Consider the following 23,078-nt stretch of genomic DNA (forward strand, 5'->3'; position numbering starts at 1 on the left):
CAAATACACTAGAGTACGTGCTGTTAACTTCTTTACTGGTTAATATTCTTTAATTTCCAGGCCTGTCAGTTCCCAATGTTCATGGAGCACTAGCTCCTTTGGCTATCCCATCAGCAGCAGCTGCAGCGGCTGCAGCAGGACGGATTGCCATTCCCGGCCTCACTGGGGCAGGGAACTCTGTTCTGCTGGTTAGCAATCTGAATCCTGAGGTTAGTGGAGTCCTAACTTTACTTTTTTCTCCTTCCTGTTACCTCTGCTTTCACTTTCTGAACACCGATTGTGCTGAAACTCATTGAAAGTGAAATCCTACTGTATCCTAAAGGAAACGGCAAAACTAGAAAAGCAGATGTGCTCTGCCAGCTCTAAAATTCAAAGCAGATCAGTACTCTAGTTGCTGAAGGGAAATGAGAAAGTCCGTCTCAAACTAAAATCTTGCTCTTCTTTGGTTCAAAGCCAAGGATGCTGCCTGCCTGCTCTTGTCCCATAAAGACTACAATGCCTGTCCCTTCCTCCCTCTTATTTGGAGTCTCCCTGCCATTCCCATGGAATAGTGTCATTTGGGTCACAGAATAGTCATGTCCATTCTTTCTTTTCCTTAGCATGTTTTAGTTTTTAATACATTAATTCAGAACTACAGAGAGAGTTCATTCTGACCTTTGCTCTTTCTGTGTAGTGTCTGGACCCCTGCCAGCTTGACCTTGTACCTGTGCAGTATTTCCTCTGCCATGTGCTTGCACATTTTCCCTTTCCAAGATTCCTGGAAGTTTTTCCTTAGCTAAACCCCTTAACAGCTCGCAGTTTACATTTTCAATTCTGCTTAACTTAGTGAGTTGAAATATTTGTGTTTCTTTAAAAACAAAGCAAGTAATATTTGAACAAAAATTTTCTGTAATGAAAGACAGCATCGTAAGAGAATTTGATACAGGTATCTTGGATTTTTCTTCAGTCAGCTTTTGGCTCTGTGTTGGATTGAAAGTGTAGAATCTTCTGGTGTGTGCAGTAGAGTATGATGAGTCTCTGCTCAAAAACACTTTAACTGGTGGGGACTGTGCACACAAATTAATGCTACTTTGCAAAGCTATAAAACTGATGTCAGAGTAACCACAAAACCTCTTTTGCATCAAAGGGGAAGCTTGGATGTGATGAATGATCAAAATGTTTAACTCTTGATGAGATGAACCAATTGAATCAGTATCTCAGACTACTCTTTTTATCTGTCGTTACTATTTTCTCCAGGGCATGAAATAATAGCAGGGACTGTGATACAGCTTTGGTTTGGATGAGTTGCTCTTCCTACCTAGGAACTCCTCTGCTATTCCAGGAACTGTCATCTCTGGCTTGGTCCCATGACTTGCTGTTCAAACAAAAGTCTTAGCCATTAAGAGCTGCTATCAGTATTCTCAACCAGTGTGATACCATCAAGTGTGTGTTTCTTGGGATGATTTTGCATTGTCTGGATGGCAGTGACAGGACAAGGGACTGTGCTGTACCGCTGTTAAATTTGCACATGTTCATAGCTGAGCAGTGTCTGAACGGTGTGCACAGTTCTTGCTTACGTAGGAGCAAGCAGTTATTTCATGCCTTGTATTTTTTTGATGAGCTCTTTGCTATCCATCCAGCTTATCTTTGGGCTAGAGAGACTTTGATACTTGTACTGAAGCTATGAACTAACAGACCTGAAACTTTTTCCATTTGCCTGTGTAATCAGTGTTGTAGAAACTTACCTGTGCCACAACCAGTTAGTTAAGAGACAGTATTTCTCTGGAGTGACTACCTGTGAGGATGTATAATTTTTTTCTGAATCAGAATCACGGAAACTGAAATTACTTCATTTTTCCTTTCCACGATGAGTGGAAGAAGGCTGCCTGTCTCAGCTTGCATTGTCTTTGAGTGCAGACTCTTGTCTGCATGCAAAGTTAGTGTTGTCACTGGGAGCAGAGATGCTTTTCCTGCTTTTCTGGCAGAGTAGCAGCAGTTTGGGGTTTTTACATGTCAAGATCAAGCCGTTGATATGGAAGGGAATAGATCTCTGTTGCAAATGAGGTACCAAGTTCCTATATAGCAAGGCTTCTAGCAGACCTTTGTGGATTTTTGTAGTGGTACAGCTGCTCATCCAGATAATCTTTTGCTTTAAAGGCAGAGATTGGTATCTAAATTGGACTTTCCTTGTTACAGCTAAGTATTGCAATAAGGATTGCTTTCTATAGTCACTGGTCCTAAAGCAGCACGTACAGCTGTATGTTTGACTTGATCCATGAAATCATTTCTTCTAAAAAATTCTTGTAATCAAAGAAAACTTTTTTAGTCAAATATCAGGGAATACCGTTGCAATTTAATTCAATATTAAAGCTTATAGAAGTCACTCTATTGTGATACTGTCTCTTACTTCTTTGTATATCTTAAGTAAAAATGCCTTTTCTTTATCATTGTGTTCCACTAGGTAAAACCTATTAACTGTTTCTGTAAACAAGTTATTGTATGTAGAATTCTATAAATCTGACTGATGGAACACTACATATTTCCTTATGTATTTACTGACCTGTGTTTTTTGCTACTTTTTTCTTTTCTCCCCATCCCTGAATTTTTTTTCTTCCCCTGATCCGGAATTTCTTTGCCAACTGACTGCACGGTACTTCTGCTTCCTGTTGTTGCTTGAAACAAAAAATAAAAACATTCCCCTTCCAAAAAAAAAAAAAAAAAAAACCCTGCTCTTCGGAAACCAACCTGCCCTTCAATATTAACCATCTTGAAAACTTCATCATCCATCAACCAATTTCGCCATTTCCTGCGGGGACTCTGCCCTTCCTCGTTGTGGACGATTTGTGCAACCTCGCTCTCCCCTTCGATTCCTTACCTCTTCCCTGTCCCTCCGCTGCCTTGCTCTGCTGTTCTCTAAAGAGAGTTACACCCCAATGCCTCTTTATTCTTTTCGGTATGTTATTATTCACACTTTTTATTACCTTGTTTTTCATTTATTTGAGATTACTTTTTTTGATACTTCAAAAATGTACAGTTTGCAGTTTGCAATTTTTTTGAATGCATAATTTCATTTTTACATTGTTTACTTAGTTTGCTATTTAATTTAGTTTGCCTTTATTTTATGTTCAGTTATGCATGGTTTATTGCTTTGCATGTCTTTTATAAGAGTTTTAAATTGTGATAGCATGCTAAATTGTCCAGTCTCCTGGCAGTAAGAATTTTGCTTTTTGCTGAAACCCAGTGTCTTTTCTTTAATGTATTGTTCCATTATTATTCTGCTATATAAGAATTTTCCTTAATTAGAGCAGAATAAGTAACCATGGTTGGAATGAGATCAGTTCTGGTTGTGAATGAATGTTTTTGCTGTTGGATTGATTAGCTAATATTAAGTTGAATGAGATCTCATTCTCTTTCCCCTACCTAAGACTATTCTTGTTTCCTCACTTTTTGAAGGAGTCTATGGTGATGTGCAGAGGGTGAAGATTTTATTTAATAAGAAAGAGAATGCCCTAGTTCAGATGGCTGATGGAAACCAGGCCCAGCTTGGTAAGCAAGCTTAAAAGTATCAGACTGTTAGCATTAAGAGACCTAATGGGTAATTAAAGCTTTAATATCAGTACTTTCTTCTCTTAAAAAAAAGACCCAAAACCTGAATGTGTCCTTGCACTTAATTGCTTGTCTGCATATGTCGCATGGATCTGGGGGCAGCTCTGGAGAAGGTATGGTTCATTTATGTGAGATAATCTAGAGGGAAGACAGGATAAACAATACAGTGAGGCAGAGAAACAATGCCTGCCGTGCAGTTCCTGGAGGGTGTGGTACTTGCACAGGGAAGAACTAGAATGAAATTCTAGCTTTGATTTAAATGTCTAAACAAAGCTGCAATGCCATTGTAGTCAGTGTTGTCTTTAACTGTTGCAGCCATGAGCCATTTAAATGGCCAGAAGCTTCACGGGAAGCCAATCCGTATAACGTTGTCCAAGCACCAGACAGTACAGCTTCCCCGCGAGGGGCAGGAAGACCAAGGGCTGACTAAGGACTATGGAAATTCTCCTCTACATCGCTTCAAGAAACCAGGCTCCAAAAATTTCCAAAACATCTTTCCCCCTTCTGCCACTCTTCACTTGTCCAATATTCCGTAAGTATCTGCGTGGAGAGTTCCTATGTGGCTGAGTGTAAAAAATGTTTGCAAACCTAGTGTGAGAGTAAATACAGTCAGCTTTTTGTTTCTGGCCAGAGGAAAGCTTGCCCATGTACATGTACAAGAAGCTACCAGTAGAGAATTTAGAAAAGGTTCTGAGAATTGTTTTTTTAGAGATTAATTTATAATTTGGTCTGTCATTGTACCTTTGACTGGAAAAACTATTTGTTTCAGGCCTTCAATAACTGAAGATGACCTTAAGATGTTATTTTCAAGCAACGGGGGGATGGTCAAAGGATTCAAATTCTTCCAGTAAGTGTGTTCTCTTACATCCTGTCCTTACACTGGGGTGTTCAATATGAGAAGGGTAGAAGTGCTTAGTTCTGATCAAATTCCAGTTCAGGCTAAGTGAAAGGTGAGAGAATTATCACTAATGTAGTATTTGACTCTGGAATAAAGAGTTCCAGAGTAACCCTGGGTTGAGTGCATGATGAGTGTGAGTTGAAGAAAAACTAGGGTTGCTGAGTGAGAAGTTTGGGTATGCATGTTTATCCTAAAGGTATACTCTTCCATATAAAAAGAAAGTATATTGCAGTTACCCAGGGAGTTAATTTTCTGCTGGCCTTGTTGAGTGCTAGGTAAGAAAACTTGCATCGAGTTGGGGAAGCGGCATTGCAGTGGTACTGACTGACTTAAGCTTCTGTCTTGTCAGGAAGGACCGTAAAATGGCTCTGATCCAGATGGGCTCTGTGGAAGAAGCCATTCAATCACTCATTGACCTCCATAATCATGACCTGGGTGAGAATCATCACCTGCGTGTGTCCTTCTCGAAGTCCACAATTTAAAGCTTTGGAAGGCATGAGACAAAATGGACTTGACTTAAAAACCTCTTGGGTTCAGCCTTGACCTTAAAAGGCTGAACTCTAGGGTTTCAACTTCCATCATTCCAGAAAAAAAGCCACTTTAAAAATGCAGCTGAAGTGACCTTAAAAGACCAGAGATTTTATTTTTTTAAAGAGAAATCAGTTTACCGGTTTTTAAAAAAAAAAAAAAAAAAATTAAAATCTAATTCATATTGCTAACCTTGCGGTGATGGGTAACAATCTTGACTGTTCAAATAAAAATCACAAGTTAAAGTTTACACTTTGGAACCTGCTCTGGGAAATTCCCCTCCCTTCCTGCTCCTTCCCCCCGCCCCTCCCCCCCCCCCCCCCCCCTCCAAAAACAGATCCTAACAAATTTATCAGGTTTCACATTGATGCCTTTTTTATTTTCTTTACCCATCCATGCCTTGAAAGACCTAAAACCACTGTGTAAATTCACTTTAGCGCCTTTGAGTCAGGATTTTGCAAAATGCATGGTGTACAGGAGCTCCCAACTCGCCCAGCACAAAAATAATTTGCGTTGATCCTACTTTAACTGTGCATCTGCTATCCTGTGCCTTAAACCTTTTACTTCTTTGGGGGAAACATCTGAACTGCAGGGAGTGGATTGGGAGAGTTGAGGGGAATGAGTGAGCTCTGGCTTACTGGATCAGCTTGTTGTAGCGAAGGACAAGTGAAGCTGGCAAAGTGGATAAAGAAAATATTGGGCTTTGACTCTTCAGGCAGTTGTATCCCGCTGTCTGTGAAACGTCTCAATCTCCATAGTATCATGTGTCTTCATGACTCTTTCCAATGTGCTTGTGGTTTATCGCCATCTGCAAACTGTCAAGCAGGAGTTATTTAAGAGCCTTTGTCCGCAGCATTCAGACCAAGCAGAGGTCTGGGTGGGGAAGCGTTCCCGAGACCAAATTGCATTCCATTGTCCATAGCAAGTCACCAGGCTCTGCCCTTCACAAGAGCATTGATCAAGATACAAAATTAACCACTGTTGGACACTTGTGAAGACGAATCATTAAGAGTTTGTCGAAATTGTGTGTGTATATATATATATCTAAATACCTGGCTAGGATTTGAAGAATTATTGGATATCCCACATTTAGAAAGGTGTTCATGTGAGTCACCTTCGTGCCCCTAATTTGAGATTAACAAGACCAATGTAGCTCTGCCATCATTCTTATAGCATGTCTTCAGCATTTGAGCTTTTTGATTTAATTCTTGTATTATACTTTTTGATGCCGTTGCTGTCATCTGTGCCTAGCAATATTTCCAGTTGACCAAATATTCTAATCTCTTTATATGCAAAAGAAATAGTTTAAGTACCTTTTTATAGAATGATAAGATGGTATAAACGTAATCTAAATTTACTCCTTTGTGGTATTACCCTTGTATACTGTACTTTCTTTTTTTTTTTTTTTTTGTAATTGAAACTGTAGGGCAGGAATTTAGTTATCAGGCTGAGGTCATGACTGAGGATGAGTAATGTAATCAATAAAACATGTTAAGCAAAGCAGATTTTTAAAGCAAAGTCTTTGAGATAACAAGCACAAATAGCTTGTGAATTTAAGTAAAAGGACCCAGGCTAAAGATTTTCACCTTTTTAACCTATAAGCCCAGATATTTTAAGTTATAGGAAGGGAATTTATTAAATAAAGTAGAATGCAGCAGATTGTTTTTTCCCAATGATACAACCATTAATTTTTTTTCTGGCTTACAACTCTTTCCTGGGCCATTCTGCCTTCTATTTTGTGTAATCCGATGTTGCCTTACATTTCCCTCTAAGCTGCAACCTGTTCGGATGCAAAATAACAAGAATCTTGTACTTTTTTTCAGGGTTTTTCTGCAAATTGTGGACCAAAGTTTGTTTTTAATCGTCTTAGTGTTGCAAGTTACGATTTCCTTGCTTAGTGTGGGAGCTCTTGACTTGCGTAGCACTGAGTGTTGGAAAAGTCTTAACTTTTCTTAGTTCCTCCCTGAACTCTTGAGGATGTGAATTATGCTGGAGAAGTGTGTGAAGTCTGAGTGAGGGTTCAGTTTAGGTTGCTGGCATGAGATTGGTAATCCTTGTCTGCCTTAGTCTTCGCTTTGTGGCTGAGGAGCACGAAGCCATGGTCAGTGGAAGAGCTGCCCAGGTTGGGCTGAGGCAGCTCAGCTGACGAGTAGACGCTGGTTTCGGTTACCTCTAATTCTGGGTAAGCCTCTTAACGAAGCCTTGTGATCTGCCTCCGGGGAAGCTCCACGTTTCCTTGCCAGCATCTTGCGTTCAGGAGGGCGAATTCAGGTGTCTTTGGTAGTTGTCAACTAGAGTTAGTTTGCTCATCTCCCTCCCCAAGTGAAAAATCCATTCCTCCTGCAGCCGGGCGCAGGCGGTGCCCCCGAGCCAGCCCCACGCGGGGGGGTCCATGCGCAGCCCAAGCAGCACAGCCGTGGTTTAGCTTTTAAACACGTTCGATCCACCTCACCCGGGATGCTGGGAAGAGGCTTATTGGAGTGCAAACCTGTCTGGTGGCCTTCGACCTTGATTTGGGCAACCCACGGGCTATCTATATTTTGCAAAATGCGAGCAAATTAATTGAGGTAACCCCAGAACCCAGGCAGTTGTGGGTTTTTCCTTTGGATCCCTGTGTTTGCATGTAAAGAATGTGAGTAACAAAAGGGTGTACATATTTATAATTTTTTTATACCTGTTGTAAGACATGAGGGGGCAGCAAAACCCAGTTTTTTATGGTGAACAGATGTATTGTATATTTTGATAACAGCTATTACAGGTTCAGTATTGTGGAAGGTGGGGTGGGGAGGGTAAGCATACACAACATCAGAATTCCATTGCCTCTTTCGAAGAATGTTTGTAATGCAAAAAGAAACGAAATTAAAACTATTTTATAACAACCTTTGTACCTTTCTGTAGCTCCATTATTTACTGTTCAGATTGTAGAAAGCAGTTATTGGCCAGTCTGTACTTGTGCTTTCAATAAATTTCTTCTGTATTCTTTGCTTCTGATTTTCCTATCTTTTTATTGTGCCTATTTTGCTTCTGATTTTTCCTTCTAATGTAATTTCAGCTGCCTCATTTTATATAACTTTGACTCTTCACATCCCTCTGGGCTGCCAGAGTGTTTGTCCCTGTTAGGGTCTGTGCCGCGCGGGGCGGCTGCGACGGATCCGCTCCCGGCGCTCCGAGCTGGATCAGAGCCCAGAGGTAGGAGGTTGTAGGGCCTTAACTGATGCTCTTTGTCACACTCCAACACTTTTTTTTTTTTTTTTTTTTTTTTACTTCATGTTCCTAAACTTTCCATATATTCTAGCTAATATCCATGGAATAACCCCCTTTCAAGTCAAATACGTAATACTCTCTGTAGTTGTGTGCTGTAGCTGTGCCGAAGCGTTCTGGCGAGCTGGAGGGGGTGCGGGGGAGCGGGCACCATTCCCCGTGTAAGGCCCGGGGAGGGTTGTGGGGAGGGTTGTGTCATGCTGGGGGTCGCACCCTGGCTCGGGGGGGCCCGGTGGCACCGGGGGAGGAGCAGGGCTTTTCCCTGCCCGGGTTGGGTTGACCTTGCTGGGGGGGCAGCTCCCGGAGATCCCTGAAACAGGGGGGAAACTCCAGGCAGCTGCTTCAGCGCTTTTTTTTTTTTTTTTTTTTTTTTTTTTTTTTTTCGGCTTTGTAGTTCTCTGCGGGAGGGGGGAGGCCTGCAGCCCCCTCCTCCGGCCCATCGCGGTCCCCCTCGGACAAGTAGCGAATCGCTAATTAGCTGCCTGCTGCAGTAATTGCGGGCGAAGCAGCTATGGATGGCGGGGTGGGTGCACGTGATGGGCTGGGTCACCATGGAAACGGTGGGAGCTGCCTCCTGAGAGGGGCCCGATCCTGCCCGGGGCTGGGCTGCCCCCCCCCCCCCCCCCCCGGCCCCCTGCTGTCAGGGGAGGGGGGGCCGGTGTGGGGATGGGGCAGAGCCCGTGTCCCCATCCTGCCCACGCCTGTACCCGGCCCTCGCCCCTGGAGCGGGGCTGTGCTGATCTCGCCGGGCCAGGCTTGGTTTTGGTGGGGGTACGCTGCTGTCACCCCCCAATTTGGGTCAAGCTCCTGCCCAGGGCAAGGGGGGAGAAGTTCAGTGCAGAACAACCCCCACCCGGGAAAGGCCTGACCTGCACGACCTCAGCATCTTGGTATGGGAAGTGAATTCAGCAAACCTGGATGAAGCCCCCCTGATCCTGCCCCACCGAGCCCCCCTGCTCCCACCCCCCCTGGGCCCGGAGCTTCTGACCCCGCTGCTGCTGCTGCACCGACCTTCGTGCCAGCCCCCTCCCCTGTGCCCCCGGAGCGGGGGGGCTGGCTGGCTGTCCTGCAAAGGGGAGCAGCACTCTCTAAACCGGCTGGAGGGTGCAGAGGTGGCCCCCAGCGCCCCCCTCACCCAGGGCTCCCGCACCCCGGGGGGGGTTGAAGCTGTCTCCAGTGAAGTTGTGGCTTTTCATAATGCGGAAGCAGCAGCCTCACACCAAAGCGTGCGGTTTGGGGGAGCGACTCCCTCCTCCGGGTCCCTGATCCCCAGCCCTGGCGGGCGCTGGTGCCTTCCCCTTGCTCTGATGGCAGCGTTCTGCAGGCCCTGTGCCGGTCTGTATCTCTGCCCTGCACCCCAGGAGCAATTAGCAACGGGAGGCTGGTTAATGAGGGGGGGAATTCTGCTCTCGGCTCCTCCCTCCCTGCAGCTGGGGGTCCCAAAGCCCCGATAAGGCAGAGGGGGGCTGAGCCCTTTGTTTGTCACAGAGCTGGGCCCCGGCTCCTGCGGCTCCTGCGTTGCCCCTGGGGGGTCACGGGGACATGGCCAGGGGGCTCCTGGCAGAGGGTGGCCCAGGGTCTCCGTCCGCTGGCCCGAGCCCGGGCACGGGGAGCTGAGCTCTGTCCGTCCCTGCCTGCCCTCCCCAGGCCCGGGGTGATGGCAGAGCCCCCGCTGCCCAGGGCGGGGGGGCTGGGGGTGATGCGCTGGGGCTCAGCAGCCCCCTTGGGCCTCTGCCTCTGCCTCCTCCCGGCTGGCAGAGGAGGAGGAAGGTGGGGGGAGGATCCTGCTCCCTCCCAGGCCCTGTGGGTTCCCAGACGATGCAGCAGCAGCTGGGGGTGCTGCCGGGGGGGGGGGGGCCGGGGGCTGCGGGAGGTGCGGGGCTGGCAGTTGCTATGGAAACCGCTGGGTCCGAGGCAGCGGGAAGCGGTGTGTGACGCCATCGCTCACCGAGACGAGTCGTGAGAGCGATGGGGGCCTGGGGCTGGGGGCTGTGAGCCCCCCACACTCCCCCCCCCAGGACTGCCAGCGCATCTGTCCCAGCCGGCCTTGGCCGTCACTGGCAGCTCCATTTGACCCCCCCCAGGTCACCTGCACCGAGGCAGATGCAGGGACCTGCCGCACGTTGGACCCCCCCCAGCCCACCCACCCACCCACTAACGGGGCAGACACAACCCCCGGGTGCCCCCGCCGCAGCCCCCCACAGCAACCCTGTCACTAATCCCCAGGAGGCTTCTCCAGCACCGCGTCAGGGTTATGCTGGATAATCCATACGTTTGCAATCCATACGTTTGCAAGGCGGAGGCTTTGGGCTATCCCCTGTTAATCCAATTGGCAGCGGCAGTTCGGTGCCATCGCCCCATCGCCCTGGTTTTGGGGGTAATGAGGAAGAGTTTCTTCTTGTGGTTCACCGGTCGGTTTAGCACAGCATAGATTTCATCCCCATGCAGAATATACTGTTCCATATCTTTTTCAATCCATCTGTGCATCACTCCTTTCACGTGTACATCGCTAACAGCATCAGCTATATCCCTGTGCAGATGCTGTGTCCGTCGCTGCCCCCCGGGCTGGGATGGCTCTGGGGGGCTCAGCCCTTGCTCGCTGGCAGCTCCCGTGGGCTCCGGCACAAACCCAGGGTGCTCTGGAGCTGCTGTGAACTCGGACGGTTTGGGGCTGCGGGCACAGGGCAAGCCGGAGCCGGGGGCTGCTAGCCCGGCGTGTTACAGGCCACGACAAAGGGGAGCAGACGCTCCCCCCCCGTGCCGTGGCTGGGTCGTGGGGGGCTTCGTCACCACCAGACGGGGACAGGTCTGGGGGTGGTGGCAGCACGGGAGGACACCATGGGGAGGTCTCTGAGTGTCCCCACCGCTGGGGCTGGCCCAAGGGTGGGCATCCTCCCCGCCGGGGCTGTGCTGTGCACCAGTTGGGGGGGGGGGGGGGGGCGGGGCATGGGGCCTCGAGGGTCTGGATCCCACGTTGCCACAGCAACGTGGCGAGAAACTGCAGCAAAATGGGGTCGGGGGGTGTCCTCGGTGCACTGGGGCCCCCACAGATGCCGGCAAGCCCTGATCCTGCCCCCCGCCTCCCCCCCCCCCCCCCCCCGCCCCTGGGAAAGGAGCCCAGCCAGGGAACATTCACGTGTTTATTTGCTTTTCAAACCACAGCAGTTCCAGCCGTTGCGTGACAGACGTCTTCACAGCCTCGAGACCACCCCCCACCCGCCCAAACCTCCGTCCCCCAGCCCTGGGCTGCTGCTGCAGGGGACAAAGCTGAGTCCTGGCTCCCCCCCCCGTCCCATGACAGCCCTGGCAGCACCCAGACCCTCCGTCCCCACCCCAACAACCCCCCCCTCTACTTCAGCCCGTGCAGTATTTACAACCTCTGTGCCCAGAGCCCCAGCCCTGGGCAGCCCCCCCCACTGCCCCACTGGCACTGCACCCCCACCCCCCCCGCCCCATCCTCCCCAACACAGACCAGTGGTGCAGGATGGGGGTGGTCTGAGTCAACCCCCCCCCGCTCCCTGCCCAGCTCTCGCGGACCCCCAGCATCCACAAAGCCCCACACATGCCAAGACCCATTGCCCCACGGCAGTGCCTCCTCCCACACTCCCTGACCCAAGACCCCTCGATTCAGCTCCCCCCCTCGAAGTCCTTCAGCACCATTTGCTGCCCCCCCCCACCCCCCCCCAAGACAGACGTACTCTTCCAGAGCTGGAATAAATTCACCCCTCAGAAATGTCAGCACCTGTGTTAGAGAGAAAAAAAAGTCAAAAGTGCTTGGAGCTGCCCAGCCCCCTGAGCCGGGACAGGGCAGTGACCCTCTGAGCCCCCCCCCAGCTGCCCAGGTGGGACCGGGGGTCCCGTGTTGGGGGGGGGGGGTCCTGCCACACATCTCAGCTGGCTCAGGGGCCGGTGTGACTGTGCTCTGCCATGTCCTCATGTTGCTCAGTCACCCCGATGCCAAAGACAGCCCCGTCCCAGTGCCCCCCAGCAGAGAAGGACCCCAGCATCACACACCACCCCCCGCCCCCCCCAACCCCAGCCCCCCGAGGCAGGGCAGGGGAGCGGGGGGCCGGGTGCAGGGAAAACAGTGGGGGTTCAGTCCTTAAACCTCCGGCCAGCTTGCATTTTCTTGTAGTAGTGGTCCACCTCGCTATCCCCCTGCCCGTCCCTCTCGGCCGGCTTCCTCCGCAGCGTGGACTCCCGGCTGGCCGTGCCCAGCAGCCCCTCGGGGGGCACATCCCCCCGCTCCCCGCCGCCCCCCGTTGCCCCCGGGATGGCGGCCAGGCTGCCGTAGCGCGGCTCATCCTGCTCCATGTCGCTGACGGAGGAGCCGGGGGAGACGCCGGCGCTCTTGGCCGGGCGGAAGCCGCGGAAATCCTTCCCCATCTCGCCCAGCTCGTAGGTGTCCGGCCCCTCCGGCCCCTTCGGCCCCGATTTCCACTCCCAGGGCCCGTTGCCGGCAGAGAGGTGGACGACGGGGTGGTGGGGGGCGTGGGCGTCGATGGTGATGATGCTGGAGCTGTCCCGCTCCGAGGGCGAGCGGTACTGGGAGGAGTCGGAGCTGGTGGAGGAAGACGACGTCTCCGAGTGCTTGGGGGTGACGGAGACGATGCTCTGCTGCTTGGACATGGCGATGACCTGCATCAGGCGCGGGGGGTTGGCCACCCGCTGCGCGCCCCCCTTCTCCGCCACCATCACCCACTTGGCCCGCACGGCCGCCCCGCTGCCGGCTGGGACGCCGGCGCCCGCCTGGCTTTCCTCGGGGATGTGCACCAGCTGCGAGGCGCCCGGCCGGGGCTGGATGAGGACGCGGGGCCCCATGGCCGCCCGCTCGGCCGAACGTGCTTGCACCGTGGGGTAGAGGGACGGGGGGACGTCCTCGCCAGCGTCCCCAGCGCCCCGCATGTGCGTCCCCTCCTCCGCCAGCGTCATGCTCCGGCCCTCCAGCGACTTCTGCTTCCACTCGGTGATGAGCTGCTTGGAGCGGGACGCGTCCACGGGGACGTGGATGGTCATGTGGCGCCGCGCAGGGTCGTCCATGGAGGGGGTGTTGACGCGGGGCAGGGTGTTGCTGAAGGTCACCATGTTCTCCTTGCCCATGGGGCTGCGGGGGGCCAGCAGGTCCACGTCCACGCTGGCCCGCTTCAGGCTGCCCAGGGAGTTCTTCTCCCGCGGCACCGGCCGCGCCGCCTCCTCCAGCCGCGTCTGCGGGTTTAGCTCGTCGGTGCTCACCGACTTGTTCTGGTGGTAGACGGAGTCGTGGCCCCGCTGCGTCAGAGCCCGCAGCGCGTCCTTGGCCGGTGCCGGCACTGGGACCCGCTCTGTCGGGGCGCGGAAGTTGCCGACGGCGTGGTAAGCCTGCGGGAGGGGGAGCGGGGGGGGTCAGCCCAGACCCTGGGGGCCGCATCCTGCGCTGAGCGTCCCCCCCCGGTCCCGAGCCACTGCAGCTGCCGCGAGGGAGGGGACCGGCACCCACCAGGTAGGCAGCGATGCCGGCGCCGATCAGGAAGCCCACGTAGACGTCAGCGGGGTGGCTGCGGTACTGGGTGATCTGGGTCAGGCCGCAGATGCCGGCGGCGATGGCAAAGGCGAAGACCAGGATGGGCTTGAGGAGTTTGGTGCTGTCCGAGATGATGGAGTTGAAATACATCTGGTGGTGGCGGTGGGGCAGGAAGAGGCTGTTAGTCGCGGCTTGTGGCACCAGTACCCGCTGCCATCACGGCACCGCAGCCTCCCCCCCCGCCAGGCTCCTGGGTGCACGTGGAACTGGAAGTGCCTGGGCGTGCACGAGTAGGAAGCTGCGCACGCACCCACGCCCCAACACGGGCACACGCGTGTCGGGCAGAGCTTGTCTGTGCACGGGGGGTGCGTGTGCCGACGGGCGAGGGATGCTGCTGCCCGGCAGCGCTCGTGCCATCCCCGCGCCGGCACACACCGGGCCGAGAGCCGGGCAGCACCGGGGACTCACCGAGACGTAGACGGCAGCGAAAGCTGAGAGCGTCGCATGCTGGGACGGGAAAGTCTTCCTGGGGGGGAGACGGGAGCACGCGGTTGGGACGGGGTGGGAGGGTTTGGTGTTGCGGCGCACGTCTCACCCCCGGCACGTACCTGGCGGAGAGGATGGCGTGCTTGTCCACACCCGAGCAGATGTCCTGGGTGATGTAGGGGTTGGCGTCGCATGGGGTGCCCAGCAGCGTGTAGTTGGGCTTGCAGACGGTCAGGAAGAAGGGCGCGTGGTAGCCGGTGGCCAGCTGGATAACGTCGGTCACCAGCGCCGTGGCACAGAGCCCGAACACGTGGACACCTGGGGGTGGCAGGAGCAGGACAGCAGGTCACCCCCCCCCATCCCACAGGCGCTGGGAAGGGTCCAGCGTGGTCCCTGGGGTCTGGGTGGGGCCGTGTGCTCCTGCTGTCGCATCTGGGGTGCCCCCAGGTCCCCTCCAGCCCCTTCTCGGACCAGCCCAACAGCGGGCAGGGCTCCTGCCCGGGCTGCGGCACAACGTACCCACAAACCTTACGGTCCGGCGCAGGAAGGAGTTGAAGTTGCAGCCACCGGCGTTAATGCTGCCCTCGGCACCGGCACGTCCCTTCAGCCTGGACTGCAGGCAGTACACGATGCCCTCCCCGACCATGATCTGGGAAGGAACTGGCGGCTCAGGGGGTGCTGCCCCCGCGGGGATTGGGGGGTTGGGGCTGTTGGCGGGGCACTGCCAGGCTCCCCGCACCGGTCCCCTGGTGCTGCTGGCACCGGGACCCCAAGCCCTGGCCCCCAGCCTGTCGCTGGCGCTGGGCAGGCTCTATCCCCGGCAGCCCTGGGACGCACCGAGGCGGCGGGCGCGGCGAAGGCCAAGCTGAGCAGCATGAGCAGCGGGATGAGCTCCTCGTTGGTCTCCACGTAGGGCATGGAGAGCGCCCGGTCGTAGCACTGGAAGCCCACCTTGGCCGGCTTGAACAGGTCGGTCAGCTCCAGGAAGTAAAGAGTCACGATGGAGGAGGCCACGATGGGCAGCTGGGGAGGGCGCGAGAGTGTCGGGACCACCGCGCCGCCCGGCACGAGGGGCACCGGCATCGCGCAGCCCCGCTGGGAAGGGGCAAAGCCCCTGGCCCCTCCATGCCAGGGCAGGACCAGGGCCCGGGGAAGGGCCCCCCCGGCTCAGCCCCCCTTGACCCCACACCCACCTCCACGAAGTAGAAGCAGGGCAGAAGCGTCATGCTGTCCTTGGGGGCCCTGGCCTTCTCCTTGGGGGGGATCATGGTCCTGGGGCAGGCGCCGGGGTCCCGCTGGGTTGTGCCTCTGCCCTGCTGTGGGGCAGCAGCATCACCCCTGGGTCTCGGCCCTGCGGGGGGGCTGGGCAGCCCCTGGGGTCACCCCGCTGCCCGCCCGCAGCCACTCGCCGGGGAGAAGCTGCCGGTAGCCGGGGGCTGCCCCCGCCGGGACCCCCCCGGGCATCACCGTGGGGCCAAAGCAGGGGCTGTCCCCACTCCCTCCCAGGGGACCCCCCAGCACCTCAGGGGGGTCCGGCCGAGCCGGGGGCTGTGACAACAGGTGGGGCGGAGGCCCTGCTGTCGCGACAGGCGGCCACTACCGCGACAGGCGGCGAGGCTACTGCGGAGGACGTGGGGAGGGGGTGTGCTGCCCGCAGAGCCAAGGGTGGGGGTCCCCGCGCAACCCCCGGCCCCAGCCCCCCGAAACTGCCACCGAGCCCTGGCTGCAAAAAAGGCGGGGGGGGGGGTAACGGGGATGGAGCAACGGGGTGGGGGTGGGGGCAGTAGCCGGGGGGGAGCAATAACGGGGGGGCAGTAACGGGGAGGGATTAACGGGGGGGGCAGCACGGGGCTCTCCCCGCGGGAGGGGCCGGGGGGGGGTGGGGGCCGCTCCCGGTGGTGCCGCAGCCGCGGGCGGGGGTCGGGGCCGGGGGGGGGCGGGGAGCGGCCCTTTGTGCAGCCGCGGCCCCCGCCCCCCACTCACCTCTGCTGCGGCCGCCCGGGGCCGGGGGGGGCCGGGGAGGCGGCGGGGGCGGCGGCCGCGGGGGTCCCCAGGAGCGGGGATGCTCCTGCCTCGGCGGAGCGCGGGGAGCGGCGGCTTCCTCCGCCCCCGCCACCTCCTCCTCCTCCTCCTCCTCCTCACCACCGCCCCCCGCCCCGCCCCGCCGCTCCCGGCCCCTCCCGGGGCGCTGAGACCCCCGCCCGGGGCCCGCGGAGCCGGGGATGGGGACCTGGGGGGGCCGGGGTCGAGACAAAGGGCCGGGCGGGGGCGGGGGCAGCGAGCGAGTTCGGCCCCCCCCCGCGCCGCCCTGCACCCCCGAAAGCTGCTCTGCACCTCGGACTCTGCACCCCCAAAAGCTCCCCTGCACCCCCGGTTCTGCAGCAGGCACCGGGGGGGGGTGTCCTAAGGCCCCCCCGGGGCTCCCTCCTCCCCCAGCCACGCCCGGATCAGCCCTTTCCCTCCCTGCACTGCCGGGGGTGGGGGTCGCACCCCCCCCCCCGGGACCCTCCTGCCCTGCCAAGCCCCCTCCCCCGCCGAGCTTCCCCTCGCCCTCGGGCTGAGGTGACCCGAGGGCTGCCAAGCCGGGACTCCCACAGCATGGGGGTGCGTGACCCCCAAACCCACCCGCCCTAAACTCCACCAGCCCCCAGCACCCACCTGGGCTCTGCGGGCCGGAGGGCACCCACCCTCCCCATGGGCACCGCCACGTCTCGGGGGCCTCAGGGGTGACTGGGGTGAGGGGGTGGGGGGGTGAACCCCTTCCCCGCGCTCACGAGGCCGGTGCCAGAGTCTGAGGCCAACCTCAGCTGGAGTCTCTCCAAATTCAGGGCTGGGGAAGTGGGTGCAACCCCCTTTGCTCTCCCAGGGACTTCCAGCACCTCTCGGATGAGGACGAGGTGCCCCGACCCTGTGCCCCCCACCTTTGCTGCTCCACACTTGCAGGGGATCCCAGTCCCGACCGAGCCCTACCCCACACCCCGTACCCCATACCCCATACCCCATGGCCTGCGCCCTTGCACCCCACGCCCAGCTGCCGCCTCCCCCCCCCCCCCCGCCCACCCACTCACGGTCCCATCCAGGCTCTGTGTAGCCCCACGCCACGGCACCGGCCACCACACGCTGCCCTTGTTCCATTTTTGGCCCTAAGTGGGCAGAAATCTCCCCGCGTATTTAACATCTAAATCCCGAATCCCTGGAAGCCGCGATTAAGCCGCTGTCCCTGTGGAAAATCCCCGGTTTGAGCCAGACTCAGCCGCCTCCGCTCCCGCCTGTGTCCGGGCTCTTCCCGCCACGCGCTGCCCAACACCTGGGGGGGAGCAGGAGGCCGAAGCCGCCCCCGCAGAGGGACCCCCACGCCCCTGGGACCCCTCGTCCCCTGCTCCCCAGCACCCGCCTCACTGGGGTGCGAGTGGATCTGGGGGTGCTGGGGGCCGGGAGGCCGATGGCTCGGGGTGGTGGGATGTCTGTGCAACCAGGCGAAGGGAACCCGGCAATTTTGAGCTGTAAAGGCTCATGGTGCGTGAGGAAGAGGAGGAGGAGGGTGGGCTTTGGCCCTTGCCCAGTTTCCCCTGTCTCCCCGCTCGGTCCCGGCCGTGCTGGGGGGAGCACGGGCATCGGCGGTGACCCCGGCCCCAAATGGGCAGGGAGCGATGCCCGGCCCCGACCCCCAGACCCCCCGACCCCGGTCCCCGGAGCCCGCCGGGCCCTGGCGCTGGGTCTCGCCGAGGAGCAGACCCGCGGCGGGGTGAGGGGCGCGGGGGCGACGGGCGGCTCCGGAGCTCAGGGCCACGGAGAGACCGGCCGGGAACCGGGACGGTGGCTCCGCTTAGTGGCACCGGGGAGAAAAGCAGAGGGGACTGGGGCTGCCACCGCCACCCCTGCCACCGCCATCACTATCCCCGCCACCCCCCGGCCCCCCCTGGAGCTCCCCCTCGGGGCGGGGGGCTCCTCCCGGGGACCCCCGCCAGGTGCTGGCGGTCCCGACCCCGCTGTCCTCGTCCTCGCCAGCCCCAAGGACAAACCCACGGGGGATGCTCAGCCCCGCTCCGCGGCACCCAGCACCCACCGCCAGGCAGCCGGGGGGGGGTCCCTGGTCCGGGGGGGGGGGGCCGGGGCCAGGCCCGGACACGCCACACGTGCCGGAGCCTTCACGTGCTGGGAGTCGGATTCGGTTTCAGCTTTGAAAACAACAGCGCAGAAATCCCCCGCGGTGGGTGCCAGGTCCGGCAGCTGGGACAGGCTGTTTCCTCCCTCCCGCGTTGTTTGTGCCGGGAACTCTTGACCCCTTTTATAAGCTGAATATTTAAAAACACACGGCCCACGCTGCGGAAATCCCGCTCCGCTCCCCTTGTGCTGTCCCTTCCTGCCCCCCCGCCGCCCCAAAGCTGGACATAAAAGCGAGACCCATCCTCGGTCCCGGCTGAGCAGCGTCCGCCCTGCAGAACCCACGCACCCCACGGCCGGGCTCCACTGCAGCCATGGGGCCGAGTCCCGCTCCCGTCCTCATCCTCGCTCTGCTGCTGCTGCTGGGGGGCACAGTGAACGGTGAGTGCACCCCCCCTGCACCCCAGGACAGAGACGGGCTGGGACAGCGATGTCCCCAGCACGGGGGTCTCCCGCCCCGCCCAGCCCCTCCCCGATTCCTGCCTCTCTCTGCAGCCAGGTGCTGCTGTGGCCCGTGGGGAGGGGTCCCCCGTGGGGGGCCCGGGGCGATGCCCAGCTAACCCAGCTTCCCTCCCGCCTGCAACAGGGCAGCCCCGGGGACGGATCCTGGGGGGCTACGAGGCCAAGCCCCACCTGAGGCCGTACATGGCCTCGCTGCAGCTGGACGGGCAGCACGTCTGCGGGGGCTTCCTCATCGCCGAGCAGTGGGTGCTGAGCGCCGCACACTGCACTGAGGAGACGTGAGTGCCCGGGGGGGTGGTGTCAGCGCGGGGGCTGTTCCGTGCTGGGAGGTGGCTGCTGGCCTCGGGCCAAATCCTGCTCCGTAGCCCCAACCCCAGCATCGGAGCACCAGGGCTCAGCTCCCGCCTGTGGTGAGGGTTGGGCAGGGGCTGCAGGACCCCCTGGAGCTCCTGGCACCGCAGGGGCAGCTGCCTGGAACCCCACGACACCCCCAGCTCTGCATGCCCCACGGGTGGGCCGAGCCCCACGCGCTGCCTCTCCTTCAGGGACGGCAAAGTCTTCCAGGTCCTGCTGGGCGCCCACTCGCTCACGGAGCCGGAGCCCCACAAACGCCTGTACCGGGTGCGTGACCAGATCCCCCACCCCGGCAGCAACATCCACAACAACAAGGACGACCTTCTCCTCCTCCAGGTGGGCTCACGGCCGCGGGGACCCCAGCTGGGACCCTCCTCCCCACCACCTGCCAGGCACAGCCCTGCTCCTGCAAATCCCTCTGCCCCTTGGGACTCTGAGGGGTCACCAACCGTGGCGGGAGGAACTCTCGAGGCCAGCCTGCTTGGTCCCCCCATCCCTCCTTCCCCGTCCCATGGGACCGTCCCCACTTCCCCCACCACACACCTTCAGGCCGTGTCCAAACGCCTCCGTTTTCTTCCTCGCGGCTCTGGCGCTGGGGTGGTCCTGGCACCAGGGCTGGGCTGGGTCCCTGGGGCCGTAGCTGGTCCCCGCTGACCCAGATCCCTTCTTGCTTTGTGGCAGCTGGAGGAGAAAGCGGAGCTGAACGCGCACGTGCAGGTGCTGCCGGTGCAGCGGGAGGACAGGGACGTGGCGGCCGACACGGTGTGCGAGGTGGCAGGTTGGGGAACCATCAACCACAGCGGCCGCCAGCCCGACACGCTCTACCAGGTGGAGCGGCCGGTGATCAGCCGCGACGTCTGCAACCACCGCACCCGCCACGACCACACCATCACCGAGAAGATGATGTGCACTGACTCCCGCAGGAAGGACACCTGCAAGGTACCGCTCGCCCCGGCCTCCTGCCGCCCCCTTTCCCGGACACAGACCCACGGCCAGACCCACGGGCTGGGGCTGCGAAGCCCCTCGGGGGTCTGGGAGTGGGGTGTGGGGGATACCTGCTGCCTGGAAGAGGGATGTGGGGCAGGATGGGGCTGCGTCCCCAGGGCGATGGGGGGCCCCTGGCTCTGTGCTGGCCGCTGCAAAGCGCCTTTGGTGAGCCTGGAGACAGGGATGAGGCCACGGGCACTACCCAGGGCGCCCCAAGGGTACCACATGCTGAGAGCACCCCCCACCTGCCCCACCACATCCTGGCAGAGCCGGGGGTCTGGGCTGTCAACAGAGCAAGGGGAGGAGCAAGGGCTGGTGGGGGAGGGCAGGACTGACCCCCACCCACAGCTTCTGCAGGTGAAACCTGGGGCTGAAGCTCTGCCCGCCCCCCGCCCCGAGCCTTGGGTCAGGGTGGGGACCCCCAGCTGTGGGGTCAGGGTGGGAGGTGGGCTGGGACGGGCCAGCCAGCCCTCAGCGTGGCTGATGAGCCTTGGTCCCGCAGGGAGATTCTGGTGGCCCCCTGGTCTGCGGCGGGGTGGCCGAGGGGGTGGTCACGGCCGGCTCCCGCGTCTGCGGCAACTACAAGAAACCGGCCATCTACACCCGCATCGCCCCGTACGTGGCCTGGATCGACAGCGTCGTGGCCTCCAAGGCTGGGGAGGGAGACGCTCACTGAGCCGCCCCCAGGGACCCCGGCTCCACGCCACGGCTTGCTGCTGCCGGCACGGCCAGAGCACCCACACTGCTGCCCAGGGGGCTCCCACCGCTCCCCCGACCCGCTCCCGCAGAGCCCCCCTGCGCCAGGAGGGCGGCTGGGTTGGGGGACTGGCGAGAAACCAGGGAAAGGGGTCCCCGGCCCCTCACTCGCACAGCACAGGACCCAGCTGGGGTGGGGGGGCTCACAGCCCTCCCCCCCAGGCTGGCGCAAGCCCCAGGCTTTGCTGACCCTGCCAGTAACGCTGACCGCGACCCGCTGCAATAAAGCGATGACGATTCCTGCAGAGCTGCCAGGACCCTGGGGGGGCTGCGCGGGAGCCCCCCGCTCAGGGGGGAGCTGGACACGAGGTGGGGTGACGCTGAGGCTGAGCCCGTGGGGAGGGTGCGGCCAGGGCCCCCGCCCCGTGCTCCCCACCACCCACACATTTGGAGGGACCCCCCCCTCCCCGCCTTGGCCCAGGGCCGAGACGCCCCAAACTCAGCTCGCCCCCAGCTCTGCCCCGCAGTGGGGTCTCCTCAAGGGGCATGTGAGCTCTGCTGACCCCCCCCCCCGGCCCCACTCCCACCCCCAGCCCCTCGGGGGGACACATCCTGCGGCAGGGCTGCGGGCGACAAGGTCCAAAGCCCGCAGGATCAGTGTGTGACTGTGTGTGAAAGCAGGACCTGCAAATGGACGATAAGGGGGAGAGTGGCACCGGCTCCCCCGGGGGGGGGGAATGGGGGGTGCGCAGGACCCACCCTGGGACCCTCCATCCCTGGAAGGGCTGAGGGTGCTGAGCCCCGAGCCGCCTACACTCAGCTTGTGGCCTGAGCTTGTTTTCGAGGGGGGCAGGGGCGAGGCAGAGCCCCCCGAGCAGGCACCGCTGCTGCCCCCACCAGCACCTTGGTCCTGGGGCCCCAGGGCCAGTGCAAGACCTTGGTGGGGGGAGCCCCTTGCCCCCCCCACAGACCGGGGTTCCCCCAGGGCAGAGGCACAAAGAACTGGGGTGAGGGGGTGGGGGGTCCAGGACCCTTCCAGCATCCCCCCATCCCCGGAGCAGGGGAGGTGGCAGGAGGAGGTCCAGGCTGAAGGCCCCTGTACCAGGAATGGGGGAAAAAGGGGGTTCTGGGCTTTAAAAGCCACTGTCCCCCTGCCCAGAGCTCGGCCAGCGGCGTGGGGCTCCCTGCTGGGGGGAGGTGAAGTGAGGGGCCACACACCCGTCCGCCCCAGAGCAGCCACCCCATCCCATCTCCCAGCAAACTGCAGCACTCAGGCATTAAATAACCCCAAACCTGTGCTCTGGGAAAAAGGAGATTAACAAGGGTCCGGGTTGATTACAGTTTTACTTACAGGGGAAAAGATCCTTAACAAGAAGTTGTAGTTTTCTAATTAGCCATTTGATTTTCGTTAATTACCAGCAGAATAGAGAGGCAGAGACCAGCTCCATAGAGCAAGGCACTAAGCAGAGCAGAGAGACAAGGTCTTTGCCATCAGCTCAGTTTTTCATAATAAATGAAAACGCAGTTCCAGAGGGAAAGGAATATGTAAAAATGGGCTTGTTCTCTCACTTAAATGGTCTCTGGGGAACGCAGTTGTCGTCTGGCCAGGCAGGAATTTGGCCAAGCCCCAGATCAGCTCCAAGCATCTCCACTGCCCTTTCTCAAAGCACACAGAGGTTTCGGTCCCATTCTGGCAAGGTGCTGAGCACCCTCAGCCTGGTTTGACCTCAGCAGATGCACCGGGCAGGTTTTCCACTGCTGTGGGCTGCCCCAGCCCCGTGCTGAGGGGCCGCAGGGCTCCCACGGGCTGGTCCTTTCCCCGCTGGGGCTTCCAACAGCCGGGCAAACCCTGAGCAACTGCCCCGAGGAGCGTCCGGAGCCTGGAAGCCCCAGTAAGCCAGCTCCATCCAGACTAGGGGGGGGAGGCGGGAGGCCTGAGGGTGACTCACGCAATTAAAAGCCCACCCTAAGAACTGAGAGACCAGGAGGGAGCAGAGCAAGCACACAGCGATAGCCCGGGTCGCCCACCTGAACACAGAAGGGCCAGGGCGACCATGGCCAGCAGCTGCGACGACGTTAGCACTGTTTGTGGGCAATTTCTAGCAGATAAAAGTGCCGAGGGAAGGGGTAGCTGAGCGCTGACGAGGGCAACCAGGG

The 23,078-nt window shown here is 58.7% G+C and overlaps 3 protein-coding genes across 10 annotated transcripts in view; 2 read left to right on the top strand and 1 right to left on the bottom strand.

Moving 5' to 3' along the window:
* The window catches only part of PTBP1 (polypyrimidine tract binding protein 1), a 31,531-nt gene extending 23,641 nt beyond the window's left edge, over positions 1-7,890 (top strand). For all 4 annotated transcript variants that reach the window (XM_033007978.2, XM_033007981.2, XM_033007979.2 and 1 more), the window contains 6 exons: positions 61-209; positions 2,899-2,932; positions 3,433-3,525; positions 3,901-4,117; positions 4,355-4,432; positions 4,833-7,890. In XM_033007978.2, the coding sequence (XP_032863869.1) occupies positions 61-209; positions 2,899-2,932; positions 3,433-3,525; positions 3,901-4,117; positions 4,355-4,432; positions 4,833-4,965 (704 nt within the window). In that variant the 3' untranslated portion in view covers positions 4,966-7,890. The remainder of the gene's footprint in view (positions 1-60; positions 210-2,898; positions 2,933-3,432; positions 3,526-3,900; positions 4,118-4,354; positions 4,433-4,832) is intronic.
* A 4,068-nt stretch (positions 7,891-11,958) lies between these two features.
* Positions 11,959-17,394, bottom strand: PLPPR3 (phospholipid phosphatase related 3). Of its 5 annotated transcripts, XM_042794371.1 has the most exons (9): positions 16,242-16,375; positions 15,452-15,574; positions 15,096-15,281; positions 14,778-14,907; positions 14,381-14,576; positions 14,241-14,298; positions 13,749-13,922; positions 12,381-13,630; positions 11,959-12,014 (listed from the first exon to the last, which is right to left on the bottom strand). In XM_042794371.1, exons 2-9 carry the CDS (start codon positions 15,524-15,526, stop codon positions 12,008-12,010), a joined length of 2,076 nt encoding a protein of 691 aa, XP_042650305.1. In that variant the 5' UTR covers positions 15,527-15,574; positions 16,242-16,375; the 3' UTR covers positions 11,959-12,007. The 5 variants fall into 5 exon arrangements, with proteins under 5 accessions (XP_042650305.1, XP_042650302.1, XP_042650303.1 ...); XM_042794368.1 differs by lacking the exon at positions 16,242-16,375 and adding an exon at positions 17,327-17,394 and having other exon boundaries at positions 11,969-13,630; XM_042794369.1 differs by lacking the exon at positions 16,242-16,375 and adding an exon at positions 17,327-17,393 and having other exon boundaries at positions 11,969-13,630; positions 15,452-15,571.
* A 1,215-nt stretch (positions 17,395-18,609) lies between these two features.
* Positions 18,610-21,226, top strand: CFD (complement factor D). The gene is made up of 5 exons (XM_032993444.2): positions 18,610-18,803; positions 19,009-19,162; positions 19,430-19,574; positions 19,920-20,177; positions 20,728-21,226. The coding sequence occupies exons 1-5, from the start codon at positions 18,737-18,739 to the stop codon at positions 20,899-20,901; spliced, it is 798 nt and encodes a 265-aa protein (XP_032849335.1). The 5' UTR covers positions 18,610-18,736; the 3' UTR covers positions 20,902-21,226.
* Positions 21,227-23,078: the final 1,852 nt, after the last annotated feature.

The sequence above is a fragment of the Tyto alba genome, unplaced genomic scaffold (genome assembly GCF_018691265.1).
Source record: "Tyto alba isolate M040663 unplaced genomic scaffold, T.alba_DEE_v4.0 Super-Scaffold_20000042, whole genome shotgun sequence".
NCBI lineage: Eukaryota > Metazoa > Chordata > Aves > Strigiformes > Tytonidae > Tyto > Tyto alba.

Bases quoted from the DNA above. Each gene is read 5' to 3' on its own strand.
- PLPPR3 (XM_042794368.1), bottom strand. From the start codon at position 15,526: ATGATCCCCCCCAAGGAGAAGGCCAGGGCCCCCAAGGACAGCATGACG. The intron at 14,577-14,777 runs GTACGTTGTGCC...TGCCACCCCCAG, and splicing joins CCGGACCGTAAGGTTTGTGG to GTGTCCACGTGTTCGGGCTC. The intron at 13,923-14,240 runs GTGAGTCCCCGG...CGCCACCACCAG, and splicing joins TCGCTGCCGTCTACGTCTCG to ATGTATTTCAACTCCATCAT.
- CFD (XM_032993444.2), top strand. From the start codon at position 18,737: ATGGGGCCGAGTCCCGCTCCCGTCCTCATCCTCGCTCTGCTGCTGCTG. The intron at 18,804-19,008 runs GTGAGTGCACCC...CGCCTGCAACAG, and splicing joins GCTGGGGGGCACAGTGAACG to GGCAGCCCCGGGGACGGATC. The intron at 19,163-19,429 runs GTGAGTGCCCGG...CCTCTCCTTCAG, and splicing joins GCACACTGCACTGAGGAGAC to GGACGGCAAAGTCTTCCAGG.